The following is a 27,739-nucleotide window of genomic DNA, read 5'->3' on the forward strand; positions in this document are numbered from 1 at the left end:
CACACACACACACACACACACACACACACACACACACGGGCCTGGTTTGAGTTTCAAGTTGCTGAGTCTGGGACTTGAACCACAGTCAACGACATGGGAGTCCAGCAGTGTAACCATTATGCCATCTGCTGGTCTCCAAAACTGCTTCCTTAAAACCAGCTTTCTACTTGCATCCTTTAGTTAAAAGTTCTAGTCCCGACCTTAGGCTTCTTCCTGGAACATGAACTGCCCTTGCCCATGCCCTGCTGCCTCCCTTTGCCGGCTTTTTCCCATGCGGCACCCCCTGTCCTCTGCAGCTGGTCAGCATCTACCTTTCCATTAAGGTCTGCCCAGGAAGGCTGGCCTGACCTCACCATTGCCTCTCACTACGATGTGACCCCTACCTTCAACGATGTGCTCACAATCCTTCCTTCCGCCTCCAGCAATGCAGATCTCTGGTTCCCCTTCTGAGCGTGGATGAGGTTGGCGTTCTCACTTACCTTTACTCGTACTGACCATAAGGGGCTGTGATGAGCCAGTTTACTGCACAACACCTGAAAGCCCCAAAGCCCCGCAAAGGGGGTCTGAAGAATATATAACACACGCTCATTTACAGTGATCCCTTGCAAGAAGCCTAATTGTTCCCCTCCAAATTCTGGAAGAGATTTTTTGTTCTTCAGAAGAAAATGTCAAGTTTCATTTTTCAAAAGGTTTGATTTCCTTTTAAAATCTAACACATTGGGACCAGCAGATGGCATAATGGTTATGTCACTGGACTTCTACACAACCGCCTGCGGTTCGAGTCCTGGACTGGGCACTTTGAAACTCACACTGGGCATGTGTATGTGCATGTCCAAAATACTGAGAGGAGAATGGAGGAGAAGGGGCTGCGACATAACCTCCTAACCCTGGGGAGAGGGGGATAATTTTTCACTTTCTGTCTCTGTCTCTTTGGTGAGCACATACACACTAAAGCAAAAATTTTTCTCGTAAAAAAAAAATAAATAAATAAATTGGGGGTGGGGAAAAGAAGTAGTATTCTGTACCTTAAATTTTACAGCAAATAAAAAGAGTGTGTGTGTGTGTGTGTATGTGTGTGTGTTGTAAGGCATATACATAATCTAAGGAACATCCAAGGTGATGGAAAAAGCCCTCCGCGGTCTGAGCCAAGCCCTAGGAAGGCCGAGCAGGCCTCACCTGTGGGAAGCTCATCTGCAGAGGACGAGGGAGGGAGGAAGGGAGGGCGAGGGAAAGGGGGATCCGGGCTTTACCTCCCAGTGGCTGAACACCAGCTGCGGGCTGGCCAGGCCGCTCGTCCTCTTCCTGATTTCATCAGCAAACCCGAAGCTCTCGGCGACAGGCAGCACAGCCTTGATAATGAACATGTCTGTCCCTTCCTTCATTTCCTCCTGAAGCACCCGACCTTCTCTCTTTGACAAGACAGCATAGACACGACCTGCAGAACCAGAAATCCTGTAAATTCACTGACCGGTCATATACACGGCGTGAGCCACATGGAGATGTGACGACTTCACATATCCAGTAACCACCCAGGAGCAACGCACTTGTTCTCGACAATTTTGGCTCATGAAAGCATAGAAAAAAATTGTATGTGTTTATTTAAAAAGTGAAGTGTGGTCATTGTCTTTTATTTATTTATTTTTAGAAGTTGTTGCTATAGGGTGCGTGCGTTCACCAGACAGACAAGAGAGAGACAGAGACAGAAAGTGAGAAATCACCCCCCAGGGGGGATGGCCACACCGCAATCCCCTCTCCTCCGTTCTCCTCTTGGGATCCTGGGCATTCACGCACACGTGCCCAGGTGAGTTTAAGCCACCAGGTCCAGGACTCAAACCATGGTCGACTACATGGGAGTCCAGCGACGTAGCCACTATGCCATCTGCTGGTCCCGAAGTATGGTAATTATAGACATTTTAGAAACAAAAGATAACAAAAAGTTAAGCACCCAAACTGTATTGACCAAAGATAACTCCCACAACATAGGAGAAGCAGGAGACTTGTACAAGAACCTTTCAACACAGTCACCCCTCTGAGCCACCTCTGGGTTTACAAATCCAACGGGATGAGTATGACTGGGCTTTGTAAATATGGAGATATTTTAATAATTACTTAAGTATGGTGATGACACATAAATGTTTGGGTTTCTTTTGATTTTTAGAGAGATGTTTGCTATAGGGTATGTGCATTCGCCAGAGAGACAGAGACAGAGAAACAGAAAGCGAGAAATCACCCCCCAAGGGAGACGACCACTCTGCAATCCCTTTCTCCATTCTCCTCTCGGAATTTTGGTCATGCACGCGCATGCGCCCTGTGTGAGTTTTAAGCCATCCAGTCCAGGATTCAGGTCCCTGTTCTTATTTTTCTTAAACTGATAATACTTAAATGGCACAATAGTATTAGAGTTTTATTCCCCTGAAAACTGATAGTTTTCAGAGTTTTTAATGTCCCACTAAGAAGACAGTACATTATCATAAAGTATTCTTTTTTTCTTAAAAGAATTATTTTATTTATTACTATTACTATTATTTAACTTGACCAGTGAGAGAGCAAGAGAGAAAGGAACAGCAAGAAGGCAAGCCACCAGGTCTGGGACTCAAACCATTGTCAGTCATGTGGGAGTGCCAGTGCCTTAACCACTACGCCACCTGCGGGCCTAGTATTCTTCAGGTTCTCTTGGCTGACACTTGGCCAAAATTCTGCCTTGTAATGAGGAGGGAAACCTCTCTTCTCTGACTGTTGTTGTGCGTGCGTGTGTCTGGGTTCTCAAAGTATCCTTTCAACTAGGAAGAACAGACCCTACAGTGAAGGAGAGACACTGGGAACCACAATCCTGCAAACTTGCTGGGGCTGGCAGATGCTCTCATTAAACCTTCCTCTTCTGTCTACTCCCAAAATAATTTTAACTGCGTAAGTGATCTGTGCATATATTACCCCTAACCATTTACAACACTGCAGCTCAGCAGAGCGAGACTCTCGACCGAGGCAGTGGGTGTGGGACCTCCCCTCCTAGGTAACTAGTGATAAGGTGGCATGCATGCTGCCCTCTCACATTTATTTTTTTATTTATTGATTTTTTTTTAGAGAGATTTTTGCTATAGGATGCATGTGCTCACCAGAAAGAGAAAGACAGAAAGCGAGAGACCACCCCCCAGAAGGGATGGCCATGCCACAATCCCTTCTCTAGTCTCCTCTCAGGATCTTGGGCACGCACATACACCCAGCAGGAGTTTCAAGCCATGGGGTCTGGTAATCGAACCGCAGCTGACTACATGGAATCCAGTGATGTAATCGTTACACCATCTGCTGGTCCCACATTTATGCATTTTATAAACAAGGAACTGAGCACACAAGGCAAAACTGTCTGACTCTCCAACTTTTCTCTTTGATTCTGATTTCCCCTGGGCGGCAGCTACTAGAGAAACAAATGGCAGGAAAACCCTTGTGACACGAGTCCTTAAAAATGATAAAAAGCAGACAGTAAAAACAAGTAAAAAAAAAAAAAAAAAAAAAAGCCTTATGGGTCTTCACCATCTTTAGAGTTAACATAAAAACAAATTAAAATTTTCATTAACGAGGACCAGCAGATGGCGTAATTGTTACATTGCTGGACTCCCACATGGCCAACCGTGGTTCAAGTCTCGGATCCGGAGGCTTGAAACTCATGCTGGGGGCATGTGCGTGCATGCCCAAAATCCCAAAAGAAGAATGGAGGAGGAGGGATTGTGGTGTGGCCATCCCCCCACGGTGATTTCTTGCTGTTTCTCTCTGTCTCTCTGGCAAGCGCACATGCCCTATAGAAAAAAATCTCTTAACAATTTTTTTTTTCATTAGTGATGAAAAGTCTCAGCTCTACCGTCCACTCCTCCAGCAACCTTTCTTTTCCAGATTTCTTACACGGGTAGCTTCTTGTTCCTTCACACTGTTCTTTCTTGAACACTCAGACTGTTCTAGTCGCTACTGGCTCCACAGAAATGGCTTCCTTAGCACTGCACAGTAATCTCCACACCCCTGACCCAGCTGCACTGTTCTCCATCCCCACGCTCCAGAATTTCTCTACAGCATGGGGAGCACCTGCGAGAAAACCTTCTCTGCCCACTCTCTCCACTCTGTTACCCCCCTGCACGCCGGGCCCTCTGACCATCATTCTGTTTACTTCAGTAATTCGTGGAAGTGTAACATCTTCATATGCATTTTCTTTGAGGTGCTGTACTCTTTGAATGAATTCTCCCCCTGGAGAACCAATTCTCTCATCCATCCTGTGGTTTAATTTTTTGTCTGGGACTCCTAAGACTATCTCCAAGCCAGGCCTCTCACCTAGACTCCAATCCCACATTTACAGTGACTGCATGGGCGTCGCCACCGAGCAGCCCGACTTCCTTTCAAACTCAACGTGTCCAAGAATACATCGCCTACATTCTCCCAGTTCCAGTCAGCGTCCCGTCATTCGTACTGCGAATCTCACCAACAAAGTCTCAGAACGGTGGGTCAGAAGGAACTCCAGGGTCAACAAGGCCCACCACAGCAGTCACGTCCACTCTGCTCATCTATCCAGACCCCCCTTCCCAGGGCAGCCCATTCCACCTCTGGACAGCCCTAATGGCTAGATGATCCTTGAGTCCTGCATCTTTTCCCTTCAGTTTTCTAAATACTGATCTTAGTTTCTTACGTGAGACAAATGGAACCCCTCTTCCACAAGGCAGCCTTTAAGCTGCCCAGAGACAGCCATCTCTGTTCCTTTCCGGGCCAATCTTCCTGTGGCAATCGACCTGTACTTCCTCCTCTATTCCAGCCGCCTTTCCACTTGAACTACTGTGATTTATTTACCTCCCTCTAGGTAAGCGGTGCCCAGAAAGAAGGCACCACTTCACGAACACTCTAAAAGGTTCTGAAGAAAGTCGGATGACTATTACCTTCATGGTGACCCCGTTCAGGCTGTAGGTTATTTGTCTGAGCTATGCAGGAAATCTCATTCTAAGAATGTTTTCAAGTGGTCTATGAAAGTAAATACAAAACAACAGGGGTAAAAGGGAAGGCAAATGGACCATGAATGGGGCCCCCCGCAGGGAAGAGCCTCCCTGTCGCTGCTATAGAAGCTGCAGCTCCTGTCCTTCAGGGGCCATGCCAGCAGCTCTGGTACAAAAGTTGTAATTGAGGGGCCAGCAAGTGATATGGTGGTTAAGGCACTAGAATTCTCACATGGCTGACCACGGTTCAAGTCCCGGAGGTGGAGGCTTGCTCACTCGCTCGCTCACTCTCTCTCTGTCTTTTTCAGGTAAAACTCAGGTGAAAGTAAATAAATAAATCTTTTAAAAAATTGTAATTGAAAATGAGTGTAATTCATTTTAATTCCACTAAAACGACACCTTAAAATTGGGACATAGGGATGGGTCACTGAATGAAGGAGAATACTACAGTACAACCTTCCAAGTACACCTGACTCCCTTTTTATTTTTATTGTTTGCATGCGCCAGTGACCCGGAAACCTGCCACGGTTACCACTGAGAACGAGTGCGGCCGCACTGATGAGGACTGCTGTGATGTGGCCCTGACTGCAAACGCTTTGCTACCCTTTCTCCTAGGGATCTGCTCATCACACCTCGATGACTGACCGACCACACAGCAGGCACCAGGGAAGAGGAGCTCATCAGGAAAACCCAGAACCAAAAAAGGTTAATCGACTGAAACAGCCTGATCCGGGCTCAGCTCTTAACGACTCCGCTATATACATCTCCGCCTACCTTCGAGGTCCCCTGAGACCTGGCAGTAACTCACTATTTCAGCACCAGTAACTGCCATGCCCATCGGTTTGTGGATGATGGGTAAGTACACTATAGCACATCGAAGTGGTAAGATACTATGCAGAGGTTAAAGTGAAACTTATGGGGACTTGTAAATGGCACAATGGTTACATCACTGAACTCCCATGTAGTCAACTGCAGTTCAAGTCCTGGACCCAGTGGCTTAAAACTCACACTGGGTACGTGTGCATGTGTGCCCAAAATCCCAAGAAGAGAATGGAAGAGAAAGGACTGTGGTGTGGCCATCCCCCAGGGGGTGATTTCTCGCTTTCTGTCTCTGTCTCTCCAATGAGCGCACATCCCTGAGAGTAAAAATCTCTCTCAAAAAGAAAATTATAAATACTAAGTAGCCAAATAGAAGCATGCTTATAAAGTAAATAATATACATTTAAAAATTACATTACTTCTACCAGAAGGTTACAGTCATGCAAAATGCACTATTATGGACAAGAATCACAAAAGAAGACAGAAAATGGCTGACTTCCAAGAAGGAAGATTTTTCTTTCATCTGATGATTTTTCTTACTCTCGGTAACACTTGTGGAATAACGTCAACTAAAAACACACACACGCAAGAAATTTGCAGGGACTTGTTATTCTTACAAATCAGGTCACACTAACCTCCTTTTGTCACAGAGCTCAGACTGTCTAATCAAGCGGATGTAGCTAACAGGATATATTAGGTTGTCGGGAAAGACATGATGTATGTGTCTGTATTTTTCTACGTAAAAATGTGTCATGACTTTCCTGACGACCCAGCTGCTGGGCTTCAATCAAACAGAAGAGAATCATGCTATGGACAGACAGTGTGGGGAATGCGGGTCGCTGCTATGATATGAACTCAGATTAATTCAGCGACAAGCTTATGGGGAACTGATTTGGACAGGGGGACCCCACCCTGTAAGAAGGTCCTGAGTGGATCTGCTCACAACTTCGTGTCCTTATCATTAGAATCAGTGACTTAAAAGATTCAGACAACACAATGATCAAATCCAAAGCTGACACAAAGCTGGCGAGGTAATAAATACTTCGACAGAATCAGGATATCTAGGTAAGGACTCAAGTTTAACACAGCATAGGTCAATGTAAAATTCTAGAAGGGGGACTTCAAAAAATTCTCAGGAAATAGGTATTTTGAAAAGACTGGGCAGAGATTGCAAAAATGTTTGCGCCCAAATGAACTCGTACTTTATCTTTCCACTCTAATGGTGTGAACCACGATTTGGTCCCTCTAAGTTTTGTGTTTCGGCATCTGATCTTGGCAGGTGGTGAGGCCTAGTAGTTGATGACTAGCTGGATCATGGTGACTGCATCAGGGAGGCAATCGTCTCGTGAATAGATTAACAATGTCTTGGGAGACGCGGCGAGTCAAGTTCTTGTGAGAAAGGCTAGCTCTCTCCAGAGCTGGCTGCTGTAAGAGAGCTGCTAATAGCTGGTGCTCTCTGTGCATGGGCCTACCAAGCTCTGTTCTGCCAGCCATGCTGCAGGCCCAGGCCTGTGGACAGTCCAGCACCAGAACTGTGAGTTTATACGTAAGCCTCTATCTCCTCCATAACATCACCCAGGCTGGGGTCTGCTGGCAACGCATAATGGGACAAGGCACCCACTAATTTTTTGGAGTCCCCACACACATTAGGTTCTACTAACCAAGTGTCTAGGATTAGGGAGGTAATACCCAATTACGATTCCTGTAAGACCAACTAGGAATGAGATGACTTTACACTCACTCGCAGTTCTCAGCGTGCTGGGGGAAAAAGAAGCCAATACTACTAAGCTGCTGAACTCAAAATCGTGCAAACCTTCTAAGCCCCATTAAAAGCACTATCAAGAGGCCTATTCCTTTTCAAAATGTGCTAATCCAAATTTCTCAAAAAATTATACTTCAAAACCACATTCATAGGGGCTGGCAGGTTGCCTAGTGGTTAAGGGTGCTGGACTCCTACATGGCCAACTGCGGTTTGAGTCCTGGACCTGGCAGCTTGCTCTCCCACTTTCTCTCTCTCTCTCTCTTGCTCTCACTCTCTTGCTCTGTCCCTCTCCAGTCAAATTAAACCAAATAAATAAATAAAAGTTAAATAAAAATAATTATTTTTAAAAAGTTTGTACACTAAATTCAACCGCATTTTACTGTTTACATAATGAAGCACCTTAATTCATCTCTCAAAGTCAGACTAACATTTATAAAAATAATTATTTTTAAAAAGTTTGTACACTAAATTCAACCGCATTTTACTGTTTACATAATGAAGCTTCAACACCTTAATTCATCTCTCAAAGTCAGCCTAACATTTAATATAGTAACGGCACATGCAACTCAAGAAATCTTTGTTGAAGTAGAATGAGAAGATTTGTAAAAGTAGACAGCAACAGTTATTAAGAATATTCCTGATATTGCAAAGCATATATGTTCTAACTATGTCAGGATTTATTCCTACACACCAAAAGAGAAGAGCTACAATAATCACAGCTTTGATTGAAATGTTAAATAGTACATTTTTATAATGTGAGGTTACCACCAAAGATAAGATAAAAGGAAGAGAAAAAAAAATGAAAGAATTTAACAAAGAAATTTTAAAAAAGACAATCCACCAGGTTCAGGACAAGTAAGCCAAAACACAAAGCATTTCTAATGTCTAATCAAGGCCATTAAAGGGAATTTTCATGGGTTAAAAAAAAAAATAATAGAACCGAACCTTTAGAAAAATGGATTTTCAAAATAAAGAAGGGCATTTTCTTGGGATTATTTTCCCAGATAAAATGATTTTAAGATGATCTTTTCCTACAAAATTTCACATGCTGACCATATGCAAGTCTCCCCAGACGGATTTCTTATTTTAACAATCTGTGTAGAAAGAAGAACTAAGTTTTAAAAAGAGATGAAGGAAAATCATTTTGCTAAATAAAAAAGACCTAAAATCAACTTGTGCAGATTCTTGGAGAATTAAAGCAACAGTAAGCAAAGTCTGAAGTCATCTTGGGAGATTTCTGAATATCCAGACAGGAAGCAAAGGGCTTGAGGAACAGAGACGGTCTCTGCATTTTCTTTTTCCAGCTGCAAGTATTAATTTCAAAAGAAAGAGGAAAACGTAACCGTTGACTCTGCTCAAAGACCTTGGACAACAGAGACTAGCTTTCAGTACCAAGGAGCCCCTCAAAAGCAAGGGAAAAACAGGGCCCAGAAGAGATTTCTCTAGTCTAAGCAAGAAGATTTCAATTCAAGAAGAAAAAAGAAAATCCAGAAAAAGCCGTGCTTTACTTATTTTTGGCTACAGGATGTATGCGCTTGCCAGAGAAAGCCAGAGAGAGAGAGAGAAAGTGAGAAACCATCCCCTAGGGAGGATGGCCACAACGCAATCCCTTCTCCTCCACTGTCTTCTTGGGATTCTGGGCATGCACATAGACACGCCCAGTCATCCAAGACTCAAACTGTGCAGCAGTTGGCCCTGTGGGATCCAGCACCTTAATCTCCACATCGCCTGCCTCCCCCCTTTTATTTTTTACTTTTAAATTCCGTTTTTCTAAAGGTGTGGTTCTACCGTCGTTTTTTATTTTTTACCCTCCCAAATCCTTTTTAGTGGGCTTGACTGGCCACCAGAGATGAGTATTTTCAGTTTTGTGTCATGTGGCTAGTGAATTTCCCCCCTCTAAATCTAAACATAGCTGTTTGTAAGGCAGGAGGTGTGGCAGCCAGTTGGCTTCAGGGAAATCTAAGAAAGCTGACAGTGACAGCGGTACAGACTGTACACTCACCTACCCACATACGCACAGCTGTCACACAGACAGAGCACACACTTGGGGCTGCATGGGGGCAGCGAGGCCTGGCAGAGTGGGGTTTGAACCCAGACAAGGCACGGCAAAGGGGAACTGCTCCAGGGACGAGGCAAAAAAATAGTCCTGAAGGTTGAGAGAGCCTCTTTTCCTAGAAAGTGGCAGAACCAAGGCTGATGGCAGATGAGAGGCAGGAAGGCAAATGGTACTTGAGGTATGGTCTTAGGCTGGCCTGGTCACGTGAAGGCTCCACGTGGTGACTTTCTAATCGAAAACAAGAAAGGGGACACAGAGATGACTCAGCAGGGGTGACTCAATAATCTGCTGGGAATTTCAGGCTCACAAATACCAATAGCTGACTCTGGCTTCATCTGCTGAAAATCTGTCTTCTCAGAAAACAAAGGACAAATGCCACTTGAGATGGGTAATGCAGAAGAGACGGCAATTTGGGGAGGAAATACGTGTTCTCAGGATTTTGAGAACAAAATATGTGTTCCCATTATCTTGAAAGAAAGGACAGGCACAGGCCTACATGAACCTTGGACTTTAGGATTTCAAACACACAAAGGGAAAGCAAAACAAAAACAAAAACAAGACGCAAAAGGTTCTAAGACGACATACCTTTTAGGAGTAACAAGATCTTAAAAAATTTAATCACGAGTGATCCCAATGAGACAAAATAAAAAAGAGAGCTTCTCCTTCTTTCCCCTTCTCTCTCTCTCTCTCTCTCTCTCTATATATATATATATTTTTTTTTTCTGCCAGAGGGCCTGTGCACTTACCAGAGAGGCACAAAGAGACAGAGAGAAAGATGGAGAAAGCACTGCCAGTGGGGTGTGGTCATGCTGAAATCCCTTCTCCTTTTTCTGTCCCATTGGGATTCTGAGCATACACTCACATGTGCCTGGCATGATTTTCAAGCCACCAGTGCCAGGATTTGAACCACTATGTAGGATATAGCTCCCTTAACCACTAGAGGGCTGACCCTGTAATGCTTATTTTTAAATTTTTGATAGGTCTGGTCATGCGGCATGTGCGGTTGCTGGAGAGACGGGGAGAAAGAGAGAGCGAGAAAGAGAGAGAGGGAAAGTGAGAAATCACTCCCCATGGAGGATGGCCACATCTCAATCCCTCTCCACTCTCCTGTTGGGATTTTGGGCACACAGCTCATGTCTCCAGTGAATTTTCAAACTGCAGGGTCCAGGGTTTGAACTGTGGTAGGCCATGCGGGAATACAGCACCTTAATCAGCATGCCACCTCTTGGCCCCCAACTGCTGTTTTAAAACGACATGCACAGTAGATGGAAGAGGATGCCAACTAAAGGTGGATCAACAGCATGTTCGGGAGTTCAAAACCACAATAAGCTGAGCCTATCAAATTAAGAGAGTCCGAGACAATGCAAAGAGAAGGCTTTTCCCATGACTTGAAATAAGGAGAAATGCCTAAAACTTGGAAAAACAAGTGTAATGTTAGTAAGGAGTGAACACGGAAACAGGTACCCCCACTCACGTCAGTGAGGAAAATGGGGAGCACGCCAAAGCAAGCAGAACAAACACGGGGGAGAGACCACAGAAGTTCAGCACAGCTGAGAAGCTAAGGATTGAGTATCTGGCCCTCTCAAACGTGTTCCAGTGTCCAGGCCCCAGAACTGTACTTCACGGTGCTAAAGACATTCACCCTTTTGAGAAATTTACTACAAGCAAATAATGTATGAACTTTTTTTTTTAAAGTCTAGAGTCTAGAGTCTGCAGTGCTACTTGTTTTATTTCTGCCTGACTAGCTAGAATTACACACAACCCCTACCTTGCCTGGCCTTTAGTTGGACTAGAGATTGAACCTGGACCTCGTACATGGTTCTGCTAGTGCCACTGTGGCTGGGCCAATGACTGAACTTCATGAGGGTTCCAAACATTAGATTCTAGGGACCAACAGATGGCATACCGATTACATTGCTGAACTCCCACCTGGCTGACTGCAGTTCAAGTCCTGGACCCGATAGCTTAAAACTTACGCCAAGTGCATGTGTGTACATGCCAAAGATTCCGAGAGAAGAATGGAGGGGAAAGGACTGTAGTGTGGCCATCCCCCTTGGAGTAATCTTTTACTTTCTATGTCTCTGTCTCTTTCTCTCTGCAAAGCACACACACACACACAGCTCCCATACAAATTTTTCTCAAAATAATTAAAAAAAGGAAACACTGGATTCTATAAATTGCAGACTAGAGAGCCATATTCTAATTTATTACAGACATTTAAAGAAATAGTATAGACCTTGTACTCATATGAAGTAAACTTTGGAGTCAACATGGGCTTTCTAACACAGAATATTACCCTAAACATTTCTTGTCCTAATGTGATTGGTAAGCTAATAATCAGAAGAATGCTACAGATGAGAGGACGAGAGGTCCGTACCTTCCTGACATTTGATTTACTACTGCCTGTTGACGGTGTTTCTCACCAGACAAGAAAAGGCCACATGAAAGAGGAACCAGGGCATCAGTATGGTGGCGCTATGACTTCTTTTCTCTTTTGCCATTCATTTTTTCCCTCTACCATTGTTGTTATGCTTATTGCAAAACAGATGTAACTCAAGGGAAAAAAATGAATTGTACAGACTCAGACTGCTCATAGTAAATACAGGAGTTCAGAAGACTACACAATGTTTAGACTTGTCAGTCACCAAAATTTGGATCCTGATTTTGGGGGAGGAGAGTAGGAAGACACACCTCATTTTTTAAAAAGAAATGGGGTTGATGACTGACTTCCCACATGTGTGAATAAGAAGATACTACAAAGCATTAAAAAAAATGTTGTGGGGCCAGCAGGTGGCATAGTGGTTAGGATGCTGGACTCCCACAAGGTTGATCATGGTTCAAACCCCAGACTTGGAAGCTTGAAACTCATACTGGGTGCATGTATGCGAGTGCCCAAAATCCTCAGAGGAGAATGGAGAAGGTATTGTGGCATAACCATTCCTCTGGGGGGAGGGGTGTGTAATTTTTCACTGGCTCTCTCCATCTCTGAATTTCCAGAGTATGCACGTGCCCTATAGCCAAAAAAGTCTCAAAAAAACCCAAAAACAAAGACACAGAAAACCATGCCAGGTGTGTGTAAGTGTGGATGCCCGAAATCAGAAAAGGAGAGAGAGCTGGAGGGGCCTGGCCGTATACCTATGGGGGGTGCTTTCTCACGCTCACTCAGACCCCCATCTCTCTTCTGTAATAATGTGTCTGTCCTTTGGCAAAAATGAAAGAAAAAAAGAGAAAAAGAATGAGCGAGCAAGCTTAGATTTCTGCTTTCAGGAACTAATCAGCAAAATAATCTTCATTAACTGCAAACTGACTCAAAGGACCCTGAGGGCTAGAGGGAACCTAATAATCGGGTGCATTCTTTCATTCAGTACTCAATCCTCCTTAATACCCTCTTTATCACTGAGACAGCTTCGGAAACTACTGTGTGCCAGGTAGTGCTGCCAGCATTCTGTATGTCTTCTCATCTTGATCTTTGGAACTTAGAATACATTTTCTTTTTTTCTTATAAATGAAGAAAGCATGTCTTAGTAAAGTAATACTGATCAAATGTCAAAATAGCTACTACGTGCAGGGCCCCATGTTTCCTGAGATCCCAAAAATCAAGAATAGGATTTGATATAATGGTTAGCAACAAATAAAACACCAAATAATTTTCTTCTCTAGAACCAACTGAGAATTCACAAAAACCTTTTGTGTTACGAAGATAAGAATGTTGCCTAATTCTTTGATAATTTTTAGAATAACTGGTTACCCATACTGATCTGCTTATTCCCTTGAGAAAAATGCTGCAGTTTGGGTGGTAACATATATGTAAGTTTAAATCTCATTCTCCAGAGCTTTCATTAAAGAAAAGACAGTATTTGTTGCAAAAGACAAGGTCTTTAGTAGTCGTGGTTTCTCCTCCCATGATACTTTAAAGCTTAAGGCCTCTGTGTTTCAAAGATATTTGTTCTTTAATAAATTAGAAGATGGGGACTAGCAGGTGGTGTAGCAGTTATGTTGCTGGACTCCCACATGGTTGATCATGGTTCAAGTCCTGTATCTGGTGGCTTGAAAATCAAGCCAACACATGTGCATGTATGCCCAAGATCCTGGGAAGAGAATAGAAGGGAAGGGACTGCGGTATGGACATCCCTCCGAGGAGTGATTTCTCACTCTCCCTCTTACTATCTCTGTCTCTCTCCTCGGCGAGCACATGCACCCTAAGGCAAGAACCTTTTAGAAAATAAATAAGATGATGTAGTTTCTGCATGTGTCTGCACATGCACACATGCACGCACACACCCCAAACAACTCTGGATCTGGGAGACATCACTGTTACTCAGGGCGTTTCTCACTGGCTCTCCCTCTCCTTCCTTACCGAGTACATCACTGGTGGCCATGATGTCGCACGTGTACATGGCTGCCATCAGGCGCTGAGGTTTCACCTGCAGTGCATAGCGACACGCTTCCTTCATGGTGGCGATAAGCTGTCCTGAGAAGGGTCCGTAGCAGTCAGTGAGTGAAGATTCTTTCTGGGAAGTTCTCTTCTCAGAGGTCTCAGAGCAGCCATCTTGTAGCTCCTGGTTTTCATCTCTACTGAAACAGGTTTTATCTTCTCCTTGACCCTCTCGTATTGGATTACTTTGTTCCTGATTCTGTTTATCACCTGCTTCTTGGTCCTCAAGTTTATTAAGGTCCCATTTTTCCAGAACAAAACAGACCCCCATGAGAGGCTCCTCGCACATCGGGCCAGACAGGGTTGCCAGCTGGAAGCCGCTCACAATGCTATTGCCCAAATCTCGGTTTCTACCGGCTTCTTTGGAAGCTTTGCCATCTGGGCCTGTCCACACTGAGCTCTGAAAGTCTTCACTTTTATTAACCAGGATGTTGGGCCCACACTTTCTTGGGCCAAATGACCAGATCTGGTCAACGACGTTCCTCCATTTTCTCCCTGTTAGGTGTTGCTCTAGTTTTCCTTTGAATTCCCAAATTTTCTCTTGGGTTTTCTGGTGGATCATCTGAGTATTTTTGCCTTCATTCAGAGAGGATGTCAACTGCTCCATGGAACGAATCAAATCACTGTTTTCTTCCAGAAGCTGAGTGACTTCTTCTGGAAGGGGCATGGCTCGAACACTGAGCGTGGCAAGTTTATTGGGAGTTGTTATGGTGATGAGCCCATCAGAGTCGACCTGGATTCCTTCAGGGATTTTGCTGTGATCTTCTTTTGTTTGGTGTATGACCGCAACTTTCTGCTGCTTGCCTATCTCCTCATTGACCATGTCAACTTTGGGGGGCTTTGTGATTGTTTCTCTGAATGGAATGATGGGTTCAGATACACTGATAGCAATCTTCGCAAACCTACAGACAAATTCAAGATAAATAACATAAGGTTATAATCAAAGTGACATCAAAACTCCTAGTAGAAACGTGATACAAAGGAGTACAACAGAGACTCTACATAAAAAAAAGAAACATAAAAATTACTATAAGAGATCTGTAATTTACATTATTATCAATTCAAAACTGTTTTTCTTTCAAATTCCAAAGACTTCCTTTAGTGGGAACATACTGCAGGGCGTTCTTTGCATGTACTGGAATTTCAGTGCTTTGTTCATTCTCAAGATAAACAAACCATCTGTTTAGATAAAAATGTGTTAAGTGGAAAATGAATGTTTTAATAGGATTTGATATGAATTCTTGAAAATAATATTTGCCAATCTAAGAGTCTGGAAAAGAAAACAGTGATTCTAACTCCAAGTAGACGCAGAATCGGAGAACTTCAGGGTACTGAGTCCAATCCTTAATGCATCTGGCTTTACACTGAGGCTCCCAGCAAGGCGGGCAGGACCCAGGAGTTGGTCTAGAGCAGTATCTCTCAAGAGAACCTCCTGCAATGAGGCAAGTGTTCTGTATTTACTGTGATTACTGAGTACTTAAAATGTGGCTAGTGCAGCTGAAGAGATGAATTATTAATTTCATTTAAATATAAATAGCCACACATAGCTACTAAGCCTTGGTACTGTGGCTAGTGTGACTGAGGAACTGAATTTTCCACTTCATTTGATTTGAACTAATTTGATTTTAAACAGCTGCATGTGGGTAGTAGCTACCCTCTTAGACAGCAACGGTCTTTAGTCCCAGTCTGGTATCAAGTTCAAAACGCCCCCCTTTGTACATGATATTAAGCTTTAGCTTCATGCCAGCCTTTACTCCAAGTGAGTTACAAGTTTATAGAGGGTAGGTTCTGGAAACTGGCACAGACTGATTCTGGTAACAATGAATCCAGGCAATTGTTCTTTTTCTATTTTCTAACTTCATTCTCAGCTAACAGTAATACTTTGTGTGTGTGTATATACATATATATGATATATATGTGTGTATATGTATACACACACACACACACACACACACACACACACACATATCATATAAAATTTAGGAATCTTAGAACAATGCTTTCCCCTGAGAAATATTATTCAATAAGGACCGTGAATACTAAAAGTTTTTGAAATGCTTACATTTGATTCTAGATTTCTTTCTGTTACCTATGTTTTATGGATATGAAGCCGGTCGATCTGACTTATTTGAGTTTATACTTTCGATAAATCTGAAAGCTTAATACATGCATGGTTTTCTGAAAAAAAGTTATGAAAACTGATTTTAGAATACAGAACCTGAAAATGATCATGATGTGTAGAAGAAAATTAAAAAAAAACAAATGTTATTTTTAAAAAAGGTTCTGGTTTGGCTGGTGAACTTTTCACTTCAAAGATCAGCTTATTTCAATATTACGTGTACTGCTGCAGGATATACAACAAGACAGATGTCGATCTGCCACGGTGTTACTTTAAAATTACTGTGATATTCGAATCGGACTGAAGATAAGATGTACAGACAAAACCTCAGCTCAGTCCTACCTAGGAATTCCAAGCGGCCCCACGGTGATGGCACACTGCTCTGTAACAAGCTGGAGCCACGGGGAAGGCTGGATTTCGGCTCCTGGGTGGCCTGTACACTTCGGTGTGCACGTGCCCAGGGTCCTGGCTGACCAGGGGCCCCAGGGGAAGGATCATGGCATGAGACTCTGTGGACTCAGCTTCCTCAGAGTTCTCAAACAGCACTTAATTTGTCATGTTCATAAAACACCGCCTGCTTGGGCCCATCCACTCTCTCCTCCTATACTTAATCTAGCTGACTACCTAGAGATGGAAATTCCTCTCCACATGGTCTGCGAGCTCTCCTTCTGAGTTCTGACAAAGATCACTCACCTTGAGATTATTCCCCCATGATAGGCTGCAAAGAAAACAATTTTGTTTCCTTTAAGGGGACATTAACAGCACTTCTAGAAATTGGGATAGTTACAAGAAGTAATTAACGAACACTTGAGAATTTGTAAGGTATCTTATTGTTATTTTTTTATAGGGCGCATGCTCTCGTCAGAAAGACAGAAGGAGACAGAGAGTGAGAAATCACCCCCGAGGGAGGATGGCTGCTCCGCAAATCCTTCTCCTCCATTCTCCTCAGGATCTTGGGCATGCACGCACACGCGCCTGGCATGAGTTTAAGCCACTGGGTCTGGGCCTTGAACTGCGGTCAACTACATGGGAGTCCAGTGACACAGCCATTACGCCAACTGCTGGTCCCTGTAAGGTATCTTATTATAGCAACAGATACTTTTCCATTACCAGATGTGCTCTTTCTTTGATTATTTTTATCCAACATAAATCTAAATAATTTTTAGGTATTTGGATATTAACAGTCATAAAGTATTTTTTTGAGAGTTTATTTATTTATTTTTTTTTTTTTTGCTATAGGGCGTATATACTCACCAGAAAGGCAGAGAGAGACAAAGAGACAGAAAGCGAGAAATCACCCCCCAGGGGGATGACCATGCCACAATCCCTTTTCTTCCATTCTCCTCTCGGGATCTTGGGAATGCGCGCACACACGCCCGGTGTGAGTTTTAAGTCACTGGGTCTGGAACTTGAACCACGGTCAACTACATGGGAGTCCAGCGACATAGCCATTATGCTAACTGCTGGTCACATGTATTACTATTTTTTTTGAGAGAGAGATTTTTGCTATAGGGTGTGTGGGCTTGCCAGAGAGACACAGAGAGACAGAGAGACAAAAAGTGAGAAATCACCCCGCCCCCAGGGGGGATGGCCATGCTGCAATCCCTTCTCCATTCTCCTCTTGGGATTTTAGGCACACATGCACATGCCTGGAGTGAATTTTAAGCTGCCGGATTGACCATGTGGGAGCCCAGCAGCATAACCATTACATCATCTGCTGGTCTCTAAAGTATAATTTTAAAAGTGAGTTAAGGGCCTGAGTAATGTAAAGTTATTTAATGTGGACTTTAATTTGGTAGCAAGGAGAATGAAAAGGGGGAAATACTGGGCAATCAAAAAAGTCGCGAAGCATTTCTACACAGCAAAATAGAAAATACGTCATGACTTTCCTGATGACCCAATTATTTAAAGACACAAGTTAATTTAAATACACACACACACAAAACACTTCCAAAGTTTAAAAAAAAGTTTTTAAAGAAATCTTCTAAGAAGTAAGTTATTATTTTGAAATACACTATGCCTTATAATTTACCCAGTTAGCGTTACTTCTCTAATCAACAATAGAACCTGCAAAAGTTCCAAGTAAAGGATGACAAACGTGGAAGAGATGTAAGGTCTACCTTCCAGAGCTCAGCAGGTAGCACAGTACATAAGACGTTGGACTCGCATATGGCCAATCATGGATGGAGTCCCGAACTCAGCGGCTTGAAAACCACGCTGGGGACGTGTGCGTGCATGCCCAAATCTCAGGAGAATGGACTGCAGCATGGCCGTCGCCCCTGGGGAGGGGTTTCTCACTGTCCCTTTCTCTCACTCTGGCAAGCTCATGCACTCTGTGGCCAAAACCTAAAAAAACGATGACAACAACAACAAAAACACCAACAACAAAAACTAGCTTCCAAATCTGTATTAATTACAGTTATAAAAACACCATTTTTTAAAAAAATTATGGTTATAAAAGCCACACCACCATTTTATGCTCCACGACAGACACAGGACCTTTTCCAGCCTGCAGGAGTCCCTCCAGAACCTCGCAGGGAGGGTGCCACACCAGCCTTCTCATTCTACTGTTACTGCTAGTTGCTGTGGTCATGCTACTACTTCTAACCGATCTGACTGCGCTGTTAAGGATTAAATGAGATAAATAACTGCCCGAAGCAGTGACTGTCATGTAACACTTAGTATGTAACTATTTAGATCATTTACACTCATTACGTTAGTTATGATTATTTTTACAGTCCAAGACAATTTAGAAACATAAGGAAGGGGGACGATTATAGGACAATTCACAATTTTCTCCCTAGAAAACACAGAAATGCATATTAAAAATGAACACCTTTTGTCCTTCAGATTGGTGAGATTTTAAACAAATGATAATATGCAAGGTTAGTAAAAGTTTAAAAAAAAGAGGCCACTTTCAAATATGTATTGTTATGGTGGAAATCGGAACGGCCTTGAAAATATGTGTATTTTTTGGTCTGCAACAGTAGTTCCAGCAGTTCATCTCAACCCACTAATCAGAGCTGTGAATGTACATATCTGTGTGTGTTTGAATATGCACAAACCAGAACATGGATTCATGAACCCAGGTGCAACCCAGTGCTTATTTCTGCATGGTAATCAAATGATGTATTTATTCTCCTCTATTGTTCAAATTGCTACGATACACACATAGAATCTTGGGAACAAAGAAGAAAACTGTTTTTCGATTTGGGATGCTTATTTTATGAGGCTGAAATACCACCTTCACAGAGGACTCTAAAGACTCCCAGGAGAGTCTCATCATCGAGAGCACATCAGTAAGAAAATGAGTCTGTCCCAATTACAGTCTATGCTTACAAAATAAAATATTCTTTTGTGGTCCTGATACGCTGTATGTATGGGCGTATTTGTGTGTGTGTTCATGCTCAAAGTAAAATACACACTATATGAAAATATTTAATAACTTAAACTAAAAATACATAACTGGAAACTATTTTATGACTCAATGCTAAAAATGCTGGCTGTGAATACCATTTTTCAGTTACCGAAAATTACATTTGTAATCTGGCAATGGCTTGCCTGAATTGAAGGTATTTCATTTTCCTCTGAAAATAAGCCATAGACCGAGTTCCGCTACTTCGGGAAACACTGAAACATCCACTGATTTTTGAGGCTATCGTTTCTCCAGCTTTATCAACTGACCTTTCTTTTAAGTCATCCAGGCATCGCTGAAGGTGGACTTCCCCTGCTGTGACTAGAACGTGCTCGCCCGTTTCCTGAATTAAAATCTGGACACAGGGATCGGCTTGGTTTAACAGCTTCATTCCTTTCACAAGCTGAGGCATTTCACCTAGGTTAAGAAAATGAAATACTGATTAAACACAATGTAAGGACTAAGACAATCTAAAGACAGTGGCCATGGCCATCGAAGGGAAAATGACAATGACATAAACTCTGAACTAATGGTTTATTTTTTTTTTCCCCCAAACAGTGCAGCCTGTGAAAAAAAAACTACCTTGTAATAATTTATGTGTACAAATAGCTTTCACGAGACCCTCTCAAGTGGATGCCACAATTCAAGGCAGTCAATGGTGCGTTTCCTTCATCTGGATGGTGTCATTTTTCCGGTGGTAACAGTCATTAAGATCCAGTGCCGTAATAAACGGGCCCTGGAGGCAGACCTTTGAAGGGTTATGTCACCAAGTGTGGGCAAGATTTTTAAAAATAAGCTGTACTGTGGTGGCCAACCTCCAAGATGGCGCCACTCATATTTGCCTCCTGACACACACACCCCCCTGTGAGGTCCCACGACAGGACCCGATGAGATAATTAGTGTAAAATCCTTAGTGGTATACAGGAACGATTAGAAATGATGATGATAGCAATAATGGCTTTGGGACATTTGCAGTTTTCTGTGTTGAGTTTTCAGTAGAGCCTTTGGGCCTGGGGCAGAAGGGAGTAACACGACATTTTGACCCTGCTTGGGAAATTAGAGAAAAGAAGTAGAAGCACAAATGCCCAGGATCTGCCTCTCCCTGAAAGAGGAGTAAAAGGTTGTTTCCAGGATTTGTCAGCCCAGTGTGTCATGACAAAAAGAGAAAAGGGCTTAGGACACAGATTCTTCTCGAGAGTAACAACGATCTGTCCAGTGCTTTGGGGGGCACCATTACTGGGAAGTCCTGGCATAAGGAGATGGAACATCCCGACGTGGATGGGTCAGAGGCGCAGCACATAAACAAAGGCCGGGTGCCTCAAAGTAGGGCCAGCCTAAGACGTGAGGGAGAAGAGTAAACCGGCACCAAACGACCTCTGAGGACTCGCGGGGACGAGAACAGCATTAACGTGAGTTTTCCCAGTCAGAATGGAAAATGAGTTGTTAAAAACACCAAGAAGACAGAACAATGAGTATAAAACGCAGACACGGAAATACGTGAATAAGGTACTTCAGTAACATAAGCAAGAAATGCATGGTAAACCTAGTACAAATACTTGATAAGAAAAAAAACAGCAACATTTTAAAAATTAGGAAGAAAACTGTGTGTCCCTTCTAACCGCTTTAATAGTGTTTTACAAAGTTCAGAAGAGTTTTATGAAACACATATGAGGAAATGCACTTTGGCTTTCATATATAATCCTAAATAATTCTACTTAGACTACCTCATTAATGCAAATGAAAGGAAATTAATCTCACTGCGAGTCTGCTATGGGACAGACAATAAGCTATGTACCAGGATCCCTCCTCTCGTGTGGCCACGCTGCACTGAAGCTGCTTCTGCCGCCCCTGTCGGGTGGGCATGGACAAGAGAATGCACACGACCATCAAACACAGGGAGGCAGATGTGTCTCTGTCATCAAGCAGAATACAGCCTTCCTGGACAGAACAGGTACCTAAGCATGGCACGTTCCTTAGACAGAAGTCAGATGCCTTTTAAAAATTTTTTTTTTTTGTAGAGGTTTTTGCATTAGGGTACATGTGTTCACTGGAGAGAAAGAGACAGAAACAGTGAGAGGGAAAGTGAGAAATCACCCCCCAGGGCGGATGGCCACACCGCGATTCCTTCTTCTCCATTCTTCTCCCAGAATCTTGGCCATGCACGCACATGTGCCCGGTGTGAGTTTCAAGCCATTGGGTTTGGGACTCGAAGCGCAGTTGGCCACGTGGGAGTCCAGTGACCCAACTGCTATGCTATCCGCTGGCCCTGTCAGGTACCCTTTAAGAGTTCTATTATACACTGGAAGGGAAATTCACAGTATACTGCTGACGCAAATGGTGAGGAATACGGGTGGGCATGGACAAGAGAATGCACACGACCATCCAACACAGGGAGGCAGATGTGTCTCTGTCATCAAGCAGAATACAGCCTTCCTGGACAGAACAGGTACCTAAGCATGGCACGTTCCTTAGACAGAAGTCAGATGCCTTTTAAAAATTTTTTTTTTTTGTAGAGGTTTTTGCATTAGGGTACATGTGTTCACTGGAGAGAAAGAGACAGAAACAGTGAGAGGGAAAGTGAGAAATCACCCCCCAGGGCGGATGGCCACACCGCGATTCCTTCTTCTCCATTCTTCTCCCAGAATCTTGGCCATGCACGCACATGTGCCCGGTGTGAGTTTCAAGCCATTGGGTTTGGGACTCGAAGCGCAGTTGGCCACGTGGGAGTCCAGTGACCCAACTGCTATGCTATCCGCTGGCCCTGTCAGGTACCCTTTAAGAGTTCTATTATACACTGGAAGGGAAATTCACAGTATACTGCTGACGCAAATGGTGAGGAATACAGTATTAAATACATGCGATTGCATTTGAAAAGTGTTAACGATGGCGTGGCCCTGTAGCCCTGTGCAAAGGGAACCGGATCCCACATGGCCGACCACAGTTCAAGTCTCAGCCCAGGTGGCTTGAAAAAATACAGTGGACACGTGTGCGTGTGTGTCCAAAATGCTGATGGACTGGGAGGAGAGGTTTAACAGGATTGCAGCAGGACCATACGCCAGTATAGGGTACTTTCGCCCTCTGCTGAGCACATGTGCCCTCTGGCAATGAGTGTTTTAAAGAAGTGTAATGGATAGCGTGTGTTTTCCAAAACAAGGCCATCTTACTTGGGTGCTTTGGTTCAATGGCGACTCTCACAATAGGGGTGGCTTCGAAGCTGAGAGGGATAAACGGTGGGCAGGACGGCAGGCTACACAGTGTTGCGGATTTCAGCACGAAGTCCTGAAGGCCTCCTATGCCTGCAGGAGGAGAAGATCCACAGGGTCAATGGAGAATGATCAATTCTGAATTTATATTAGAAAAATAACATCAACCCAGTATCCACATCACAGAACCAAATACGTATAAAATATTGCCAGGAATGAGGCAGACCTGCCATTGTGGTTTTTGCACCCCTGGATACTGTCTGATTGCTGTCAAAAATACAGAAATTCTGCTAGTTTTTCTTTTCTAGCTGCATGAATCCTGTTACAGCGGACTAGGCTAACACGTATCGACTTCGGCCACCATCACTCCCAGATACGTTTGTCTGAAACATTGGTTATTTCTAATTATAACTCCTAGTTTTTCAAGAAAATATATTAATTTTCTAAAGATGAATCTAGACTGAAGTGATATCTTTTGCTAAATCCACTATTGCATAAGGGTTAAAGGAACTTGGAGACAAAATGAGACATTGTTATGGAGTCCCTGACCCTAAGCTAAGCTGTCTTCCACACTACCCCAATTCTGGGAAAGAATCCCAGTCACCTCCCCTGGGCCCCCACTTCAGTCTCCTTGGCTGATGGATGCATGAGACACTGAAAGGTGCGTATCTGTGTTTGAACGGATAGGAGTGAAGAGAATGTCCTACAAAGAGGGGCAAAGAGCATACTGAATCTCTCACCCACAGTATGGGCAGACAACGCCGTAGAACAAATAAAGAAATACGTAAAAGGACCCTTTTTGGGGTTGAGGTAAGGACTGAGGGTAGGATGAAAGGAGAGGTTACGTGCTTCAGGGAAGCTGACGAGACGAACGGGCAGCATCTACTTTTGCATCATAGAGGGAAAAAACAGCGGAGGCCGCTTCGCTGCCTCCAGCGGACATCAGGGCCATGGAATGCCACTCGGTCACACGTCCACCTGGTGGAGGGGCCATGATGCAGCGGCTTTAGGTGCACAAACCTGGAGGGGGATTCGGATGTTTCTCCTTGCCTGACTACACAGTGTGGAAACCCCCTTGAACACTCACCTGAATGCACCCTGATTTCGCCACCTTACCCCCGTAATGGCCCAACTATAATAAAACCTTCCTTACATCGTGCCAAAGACCTGCTTCCTCACTCTTCCACACACTGCCCGCTTGCAGGTCCTCCAAAGGTTCACAGAGAATGTGTTTTTTTCCACTGTCACCAACTCCCTCTTGAGTTCCAAAGGCATCCAATGGATCGTTCTAACCACATTCTGGGGACTATCAGATGGCATAATGGTTACATCCCTGGACTCCCACATGGCTGACCGCGGTTCAAGTCCTGGACCCAGGGGCTGGAAACTGAACGCCGGATGCATGTGCTTGTGTGCCCAAAATCCTGAGAGGAGAATGGAGGAGAAGGGACTGTGGCATAGACATCTCCCTGAGGGTGATTTCTAGCTTACTATCTCTCTCTGTCTCTCCAGCAAGTGCACGCCCTATAGTAAAATCTCTTGAAAAGAAAATAAAGTTAAAAATTAAAAACCAAAACAAAGCAAACAAAAACCATTCGTTCCTTTACTTATTCAGTTCAGGATGAGATCCCCAGACCTTCTGTGTATATGGAACCCTCTTCAGACTAAAGTTTCCAGGGCATTAAATCCCCGTGTCTCCAGCGCACTTCTTTGCCAAGGTCGAAATCTTATTACCAGACCTGCTGGTTCAGCACACAGAGAGGTCTAGTCCTGGGTTTAGCTTGTGTACATGTCCTGCTGGCGCTGTGATGCAAGAGTTCTGGGTCTGCCCATGTTTCTGCCAGGCCCGGCGTTTCAGAAAAGCCCACAGTAAATACTCCCTGCCAAACCTCGTCCATCCTGCTCTGACCTCTGACTAGCACACACTTCCTTCCTGCACGCCCAGCATGTGGTTTCAATGACAGGAGAATGCTGGTCCTTCCTCTCTGCGTCACCAGGGACACCGTCTGCAGGTGGCCGGTGTATTCTGAACACTGCTGCTTTGAGCTTCGGGTTTGCGTTTTGCTGTTCTTCGTACCAAATCTATTCTTGCTATTTAGGTATGCCCAGATTGGTTAACAAGCTGATGCCACAGTATTCCAAGTCAAGATTAGGAATTTATGGAAAAAAGTGATGCTCCAAAGACCGAACACGTCACCACCTGTACTGTACATCACCATTTTTACTGACTTCTAAATGTCATTTTAAAACCTAGGAAAGGGGCCGGTCATGTGGTCTGGGAGAATCACAAGAAAATGGTTTAAAAATCAGTCTGAGAATTTCTTCACATGCCATCAGATAATCACTATGTGTACAACCTGATAGTTGACGATCTACGGTTTAGAACAACCCTTTAGTTTTAAAAATATCAGTGAGTATAATTTCTTGGGGGTAAAAAACTGCTTATCTCTAATTACAGCACTCAAATATTGCCACTGCTTTCTTCTTTATAGTTCCTTCTTTTTTCCCTCCCCTATTGGCACATAGTTTACATTGTTATAATGGCCATATAATTTTGTGCCCTTTCTTCCCTCTATGATTTAAGTACGTGATTCCCTACATAAATGTAAATGTAATTTTTACTTGTCACTTAAGTGACTTTTTTTTGTTTTTAGGGGAAAAAAATCCAAAGTTAGCATGACATTGCTTTATTTTTAGTCATGTGCTTTATTTTTAGTCATTATATTTATTTTCAGATTTCAACAATTAAAAAGAATTCGAGGTCTCAAATGTTCATTAAAAAAAGGGATCAGCATGTAGTGTGGTGATTAAGAATGCTGGACTCCCACATGGCTGACTACAGTTCGAGTCCCAGACCTGATACCTTGCGTCTTGCTCTCTCTCCCTCTCTCTCTTGTCCCTCTATGGTAAAATTTTCAAAATAAATAAAGTTAAATAAAATAATTCTAAAAAAAAAAAAAAAAAGGGACCAGCAGATGGCGTAATGGTTACATCGCTGGACTCCCACACATAGTCGATTGTGGTTTGAGTACCGGATCTGGTGGCTTAAAACTCTCACCAAGTGTGCATATGTGCCCAAGATCCTGAGAGGAGAATGGGGGAGAAGGTATTCCAGCGTGGTCATCTACCCTGCAGGGTGATTTCTCACTTTCTGTCTGTCTCTTTGGCGAGCACACGCCCTATAGCAAAAACCTCTCTTAAAAAAAAAAAAAAGATCATTATAAAAAAGGACATATGATTTTTAAAGAAAAGAGAGAGAGACAGAGAGAACAGGTTGAAGACTGTGGAGCTAAAGCAATTGGCTTTGTGTATTAAAAACCAGTTAACATTTGCTGATTATAGAGAAACTATCAGTCTTTTTTTTTTGGAGAAGTTTTTGCCATAGGGCGCGTGCGCTCGCCAGACAGAGAGAGACAGAGAGACTGAAAGTGAGAAATCACCCCCCAGGGGGGATGGCCACGCCGCAATCCCTTCCCCTCCATTCTCCTCTCGGGATCTTGGGCACGCACGTACACGCGCCCGGCGTGAGTTTTAAGCCACCGGGTCCGGGACTCAAACTGCGGTTAGCTACATGGGAGTCCAGCGACATAGCCATTACGCTAACTGCTGATCCCTCAAAGTCCTTTTTGATCTCCATTCTTCTCCATGCCCCAAGCAAAATCAGACAAATTAACACAGGAATGTCACATCCCAGACTGGGGTGACAGATAACACCTAAGTAAATGTTCGTTCTTCAACTGGGTACACAGCCTCTTACTAGACATCATACCAGATTCCTCAAATTCTTCTCAATCAAAAGCCCAGCATTTCTGTCAACAGTGCCAGACCAAAACTTTTGTCCATCCTTAATGTTCCCCTTTAAAAAGTACCCCTGAAATGAACAATATTAAGGAGAGCATCTTTTACAGTGAAACGGAAAGTACTGTATGGGGCTTGAGAAACGGATCAGCCTTCTGTTGGAGTTCTTCTCTTCTCTAACAGCTCCCAGTTGCCCAGGTTATCAATTCAGGATAATGTTGCATAGGCAGGAAGACGGTGAAATCATGACTGAATACAAACCACGTTAGACTCTTAGCATTACTACCTTCAAGAAAGTTCATATTTGTAAAGTGCTCTTTTTCTTTGTTCTTGATGATATTAAAAACCTAACTGAATTAAAAGCTGTACAATTTCTTTTTTCTTTATTTTAAAAAAATTTTTGGAGAGAGATTTTTGCTATAGGGCGTGTGTGTTCATTGAAGAGACAGAGAGAGAGAGAGAGAGAGAGAGAGAGAGAAAGACAGAAAGTGAGAAGTCACCCCTGGGGGGATGGCCACACCACAAACCCTTCTCCTCCATTCTCCTCTAGGGATCTGGGGCACGCACATACATATGTGCTCGGTGTGAGTTTCGAGTAGCCGGTCTGGCACTTAAACTGTGGTCGGCCATGTGGGAGCCCAGCGACATACCATCACACCATCTGCTTATCCCCAAATTTTACAATTTCTAACACTTTTCTAAGCAAGTATGTTAAGACTCTAGTAGAATATGATCTCTCAATCGCCAGAATTTTACTTCTAACAGACTTTAATATTACTACACCCAAGAACCATCAACCTGCTCCCCATAACCTGTTTAGGCCAGATTTAATGGATTCCCTTATCCTTCGCGACAAACGCAAGCTATCCGTCAAGGACATCCACACAGCCTAGGGCAGTGAGGGCACTGAGCGCCACTCCTGAAGGATGTGAGGATTTTTTTTTTTTTTAAAGTACAGGATCCCCAGGTGATGGGAACCTAGAGAACCCCTGGTTTTGAAAGACCACATCAAAGACGTACACTCTGGCTTTAATTTTATCTGAGCCTTTCACTGAAACTCGGATTCTGCTTCTGCTCTCTGACTCGACTATGAAGAGTATCAGGGAACCCACACACTTTACAATTCTTGTCGCAAAGGCAGGTAGGCAGGTCGACACATAAGTACAGA

The 27,739-nt window shown here is 43.5% G+C and overlaps 1 protein-coding gene across 2 annotated transcripts in view; it reads right to left on the reverse strand.

Annotated features, from left to right (window-relative positions):
- EFL1 (elongation factor like GTPase 1) overlaps positions 1 to 27,739 on the reverse strand; it is a 128,039-nt gene that overhangs the window by 17,045 nt on the left and 83,255 nt on the right. For both annotated transcript variants that reach the window (XM_006142658.3, XM_006142657.3), the window contains exons 15-18: positions 22,735 to 22,866; positions 19,840 to 19,987; positions 13,959 to 14,938; positions 1,251 to 1,435 (exon numbers count right to left, since the gene is read on the reverse strand). In XM_006142658.3, coding sequence (XP_006142720.1) covers positions 1,251 to 1,435; positions 13,959 to 14,938; positions 19,840 to 19,987; positions 22,735 to 22,866 — 1,445 coding nt within the window. The remainder of the gene's footprint in view (positions 1 to 1,250; positions 1,436 to 13,958; positions 14,939 to 19,839; positions 19,988 to 22,734; positions 22,867 to 27,739) is intronic.

Source organism: Tupaia chinensis, unplaced genomic scaffold (genome assembly GCF_000334495.1).
Source record: "Tupaia chinensis unplaced genomic scaffold, TupChi_1.0 Scaffold000078_1, whole genome shotgun sequence".
Classification (NCBI taxonomy): domain Eukaryota; kingdom Metazoa; phylum Chordata; class Mammalia; order Scandentia; family Tupaiidae; genus Tupaia; species Tupaia belangeri.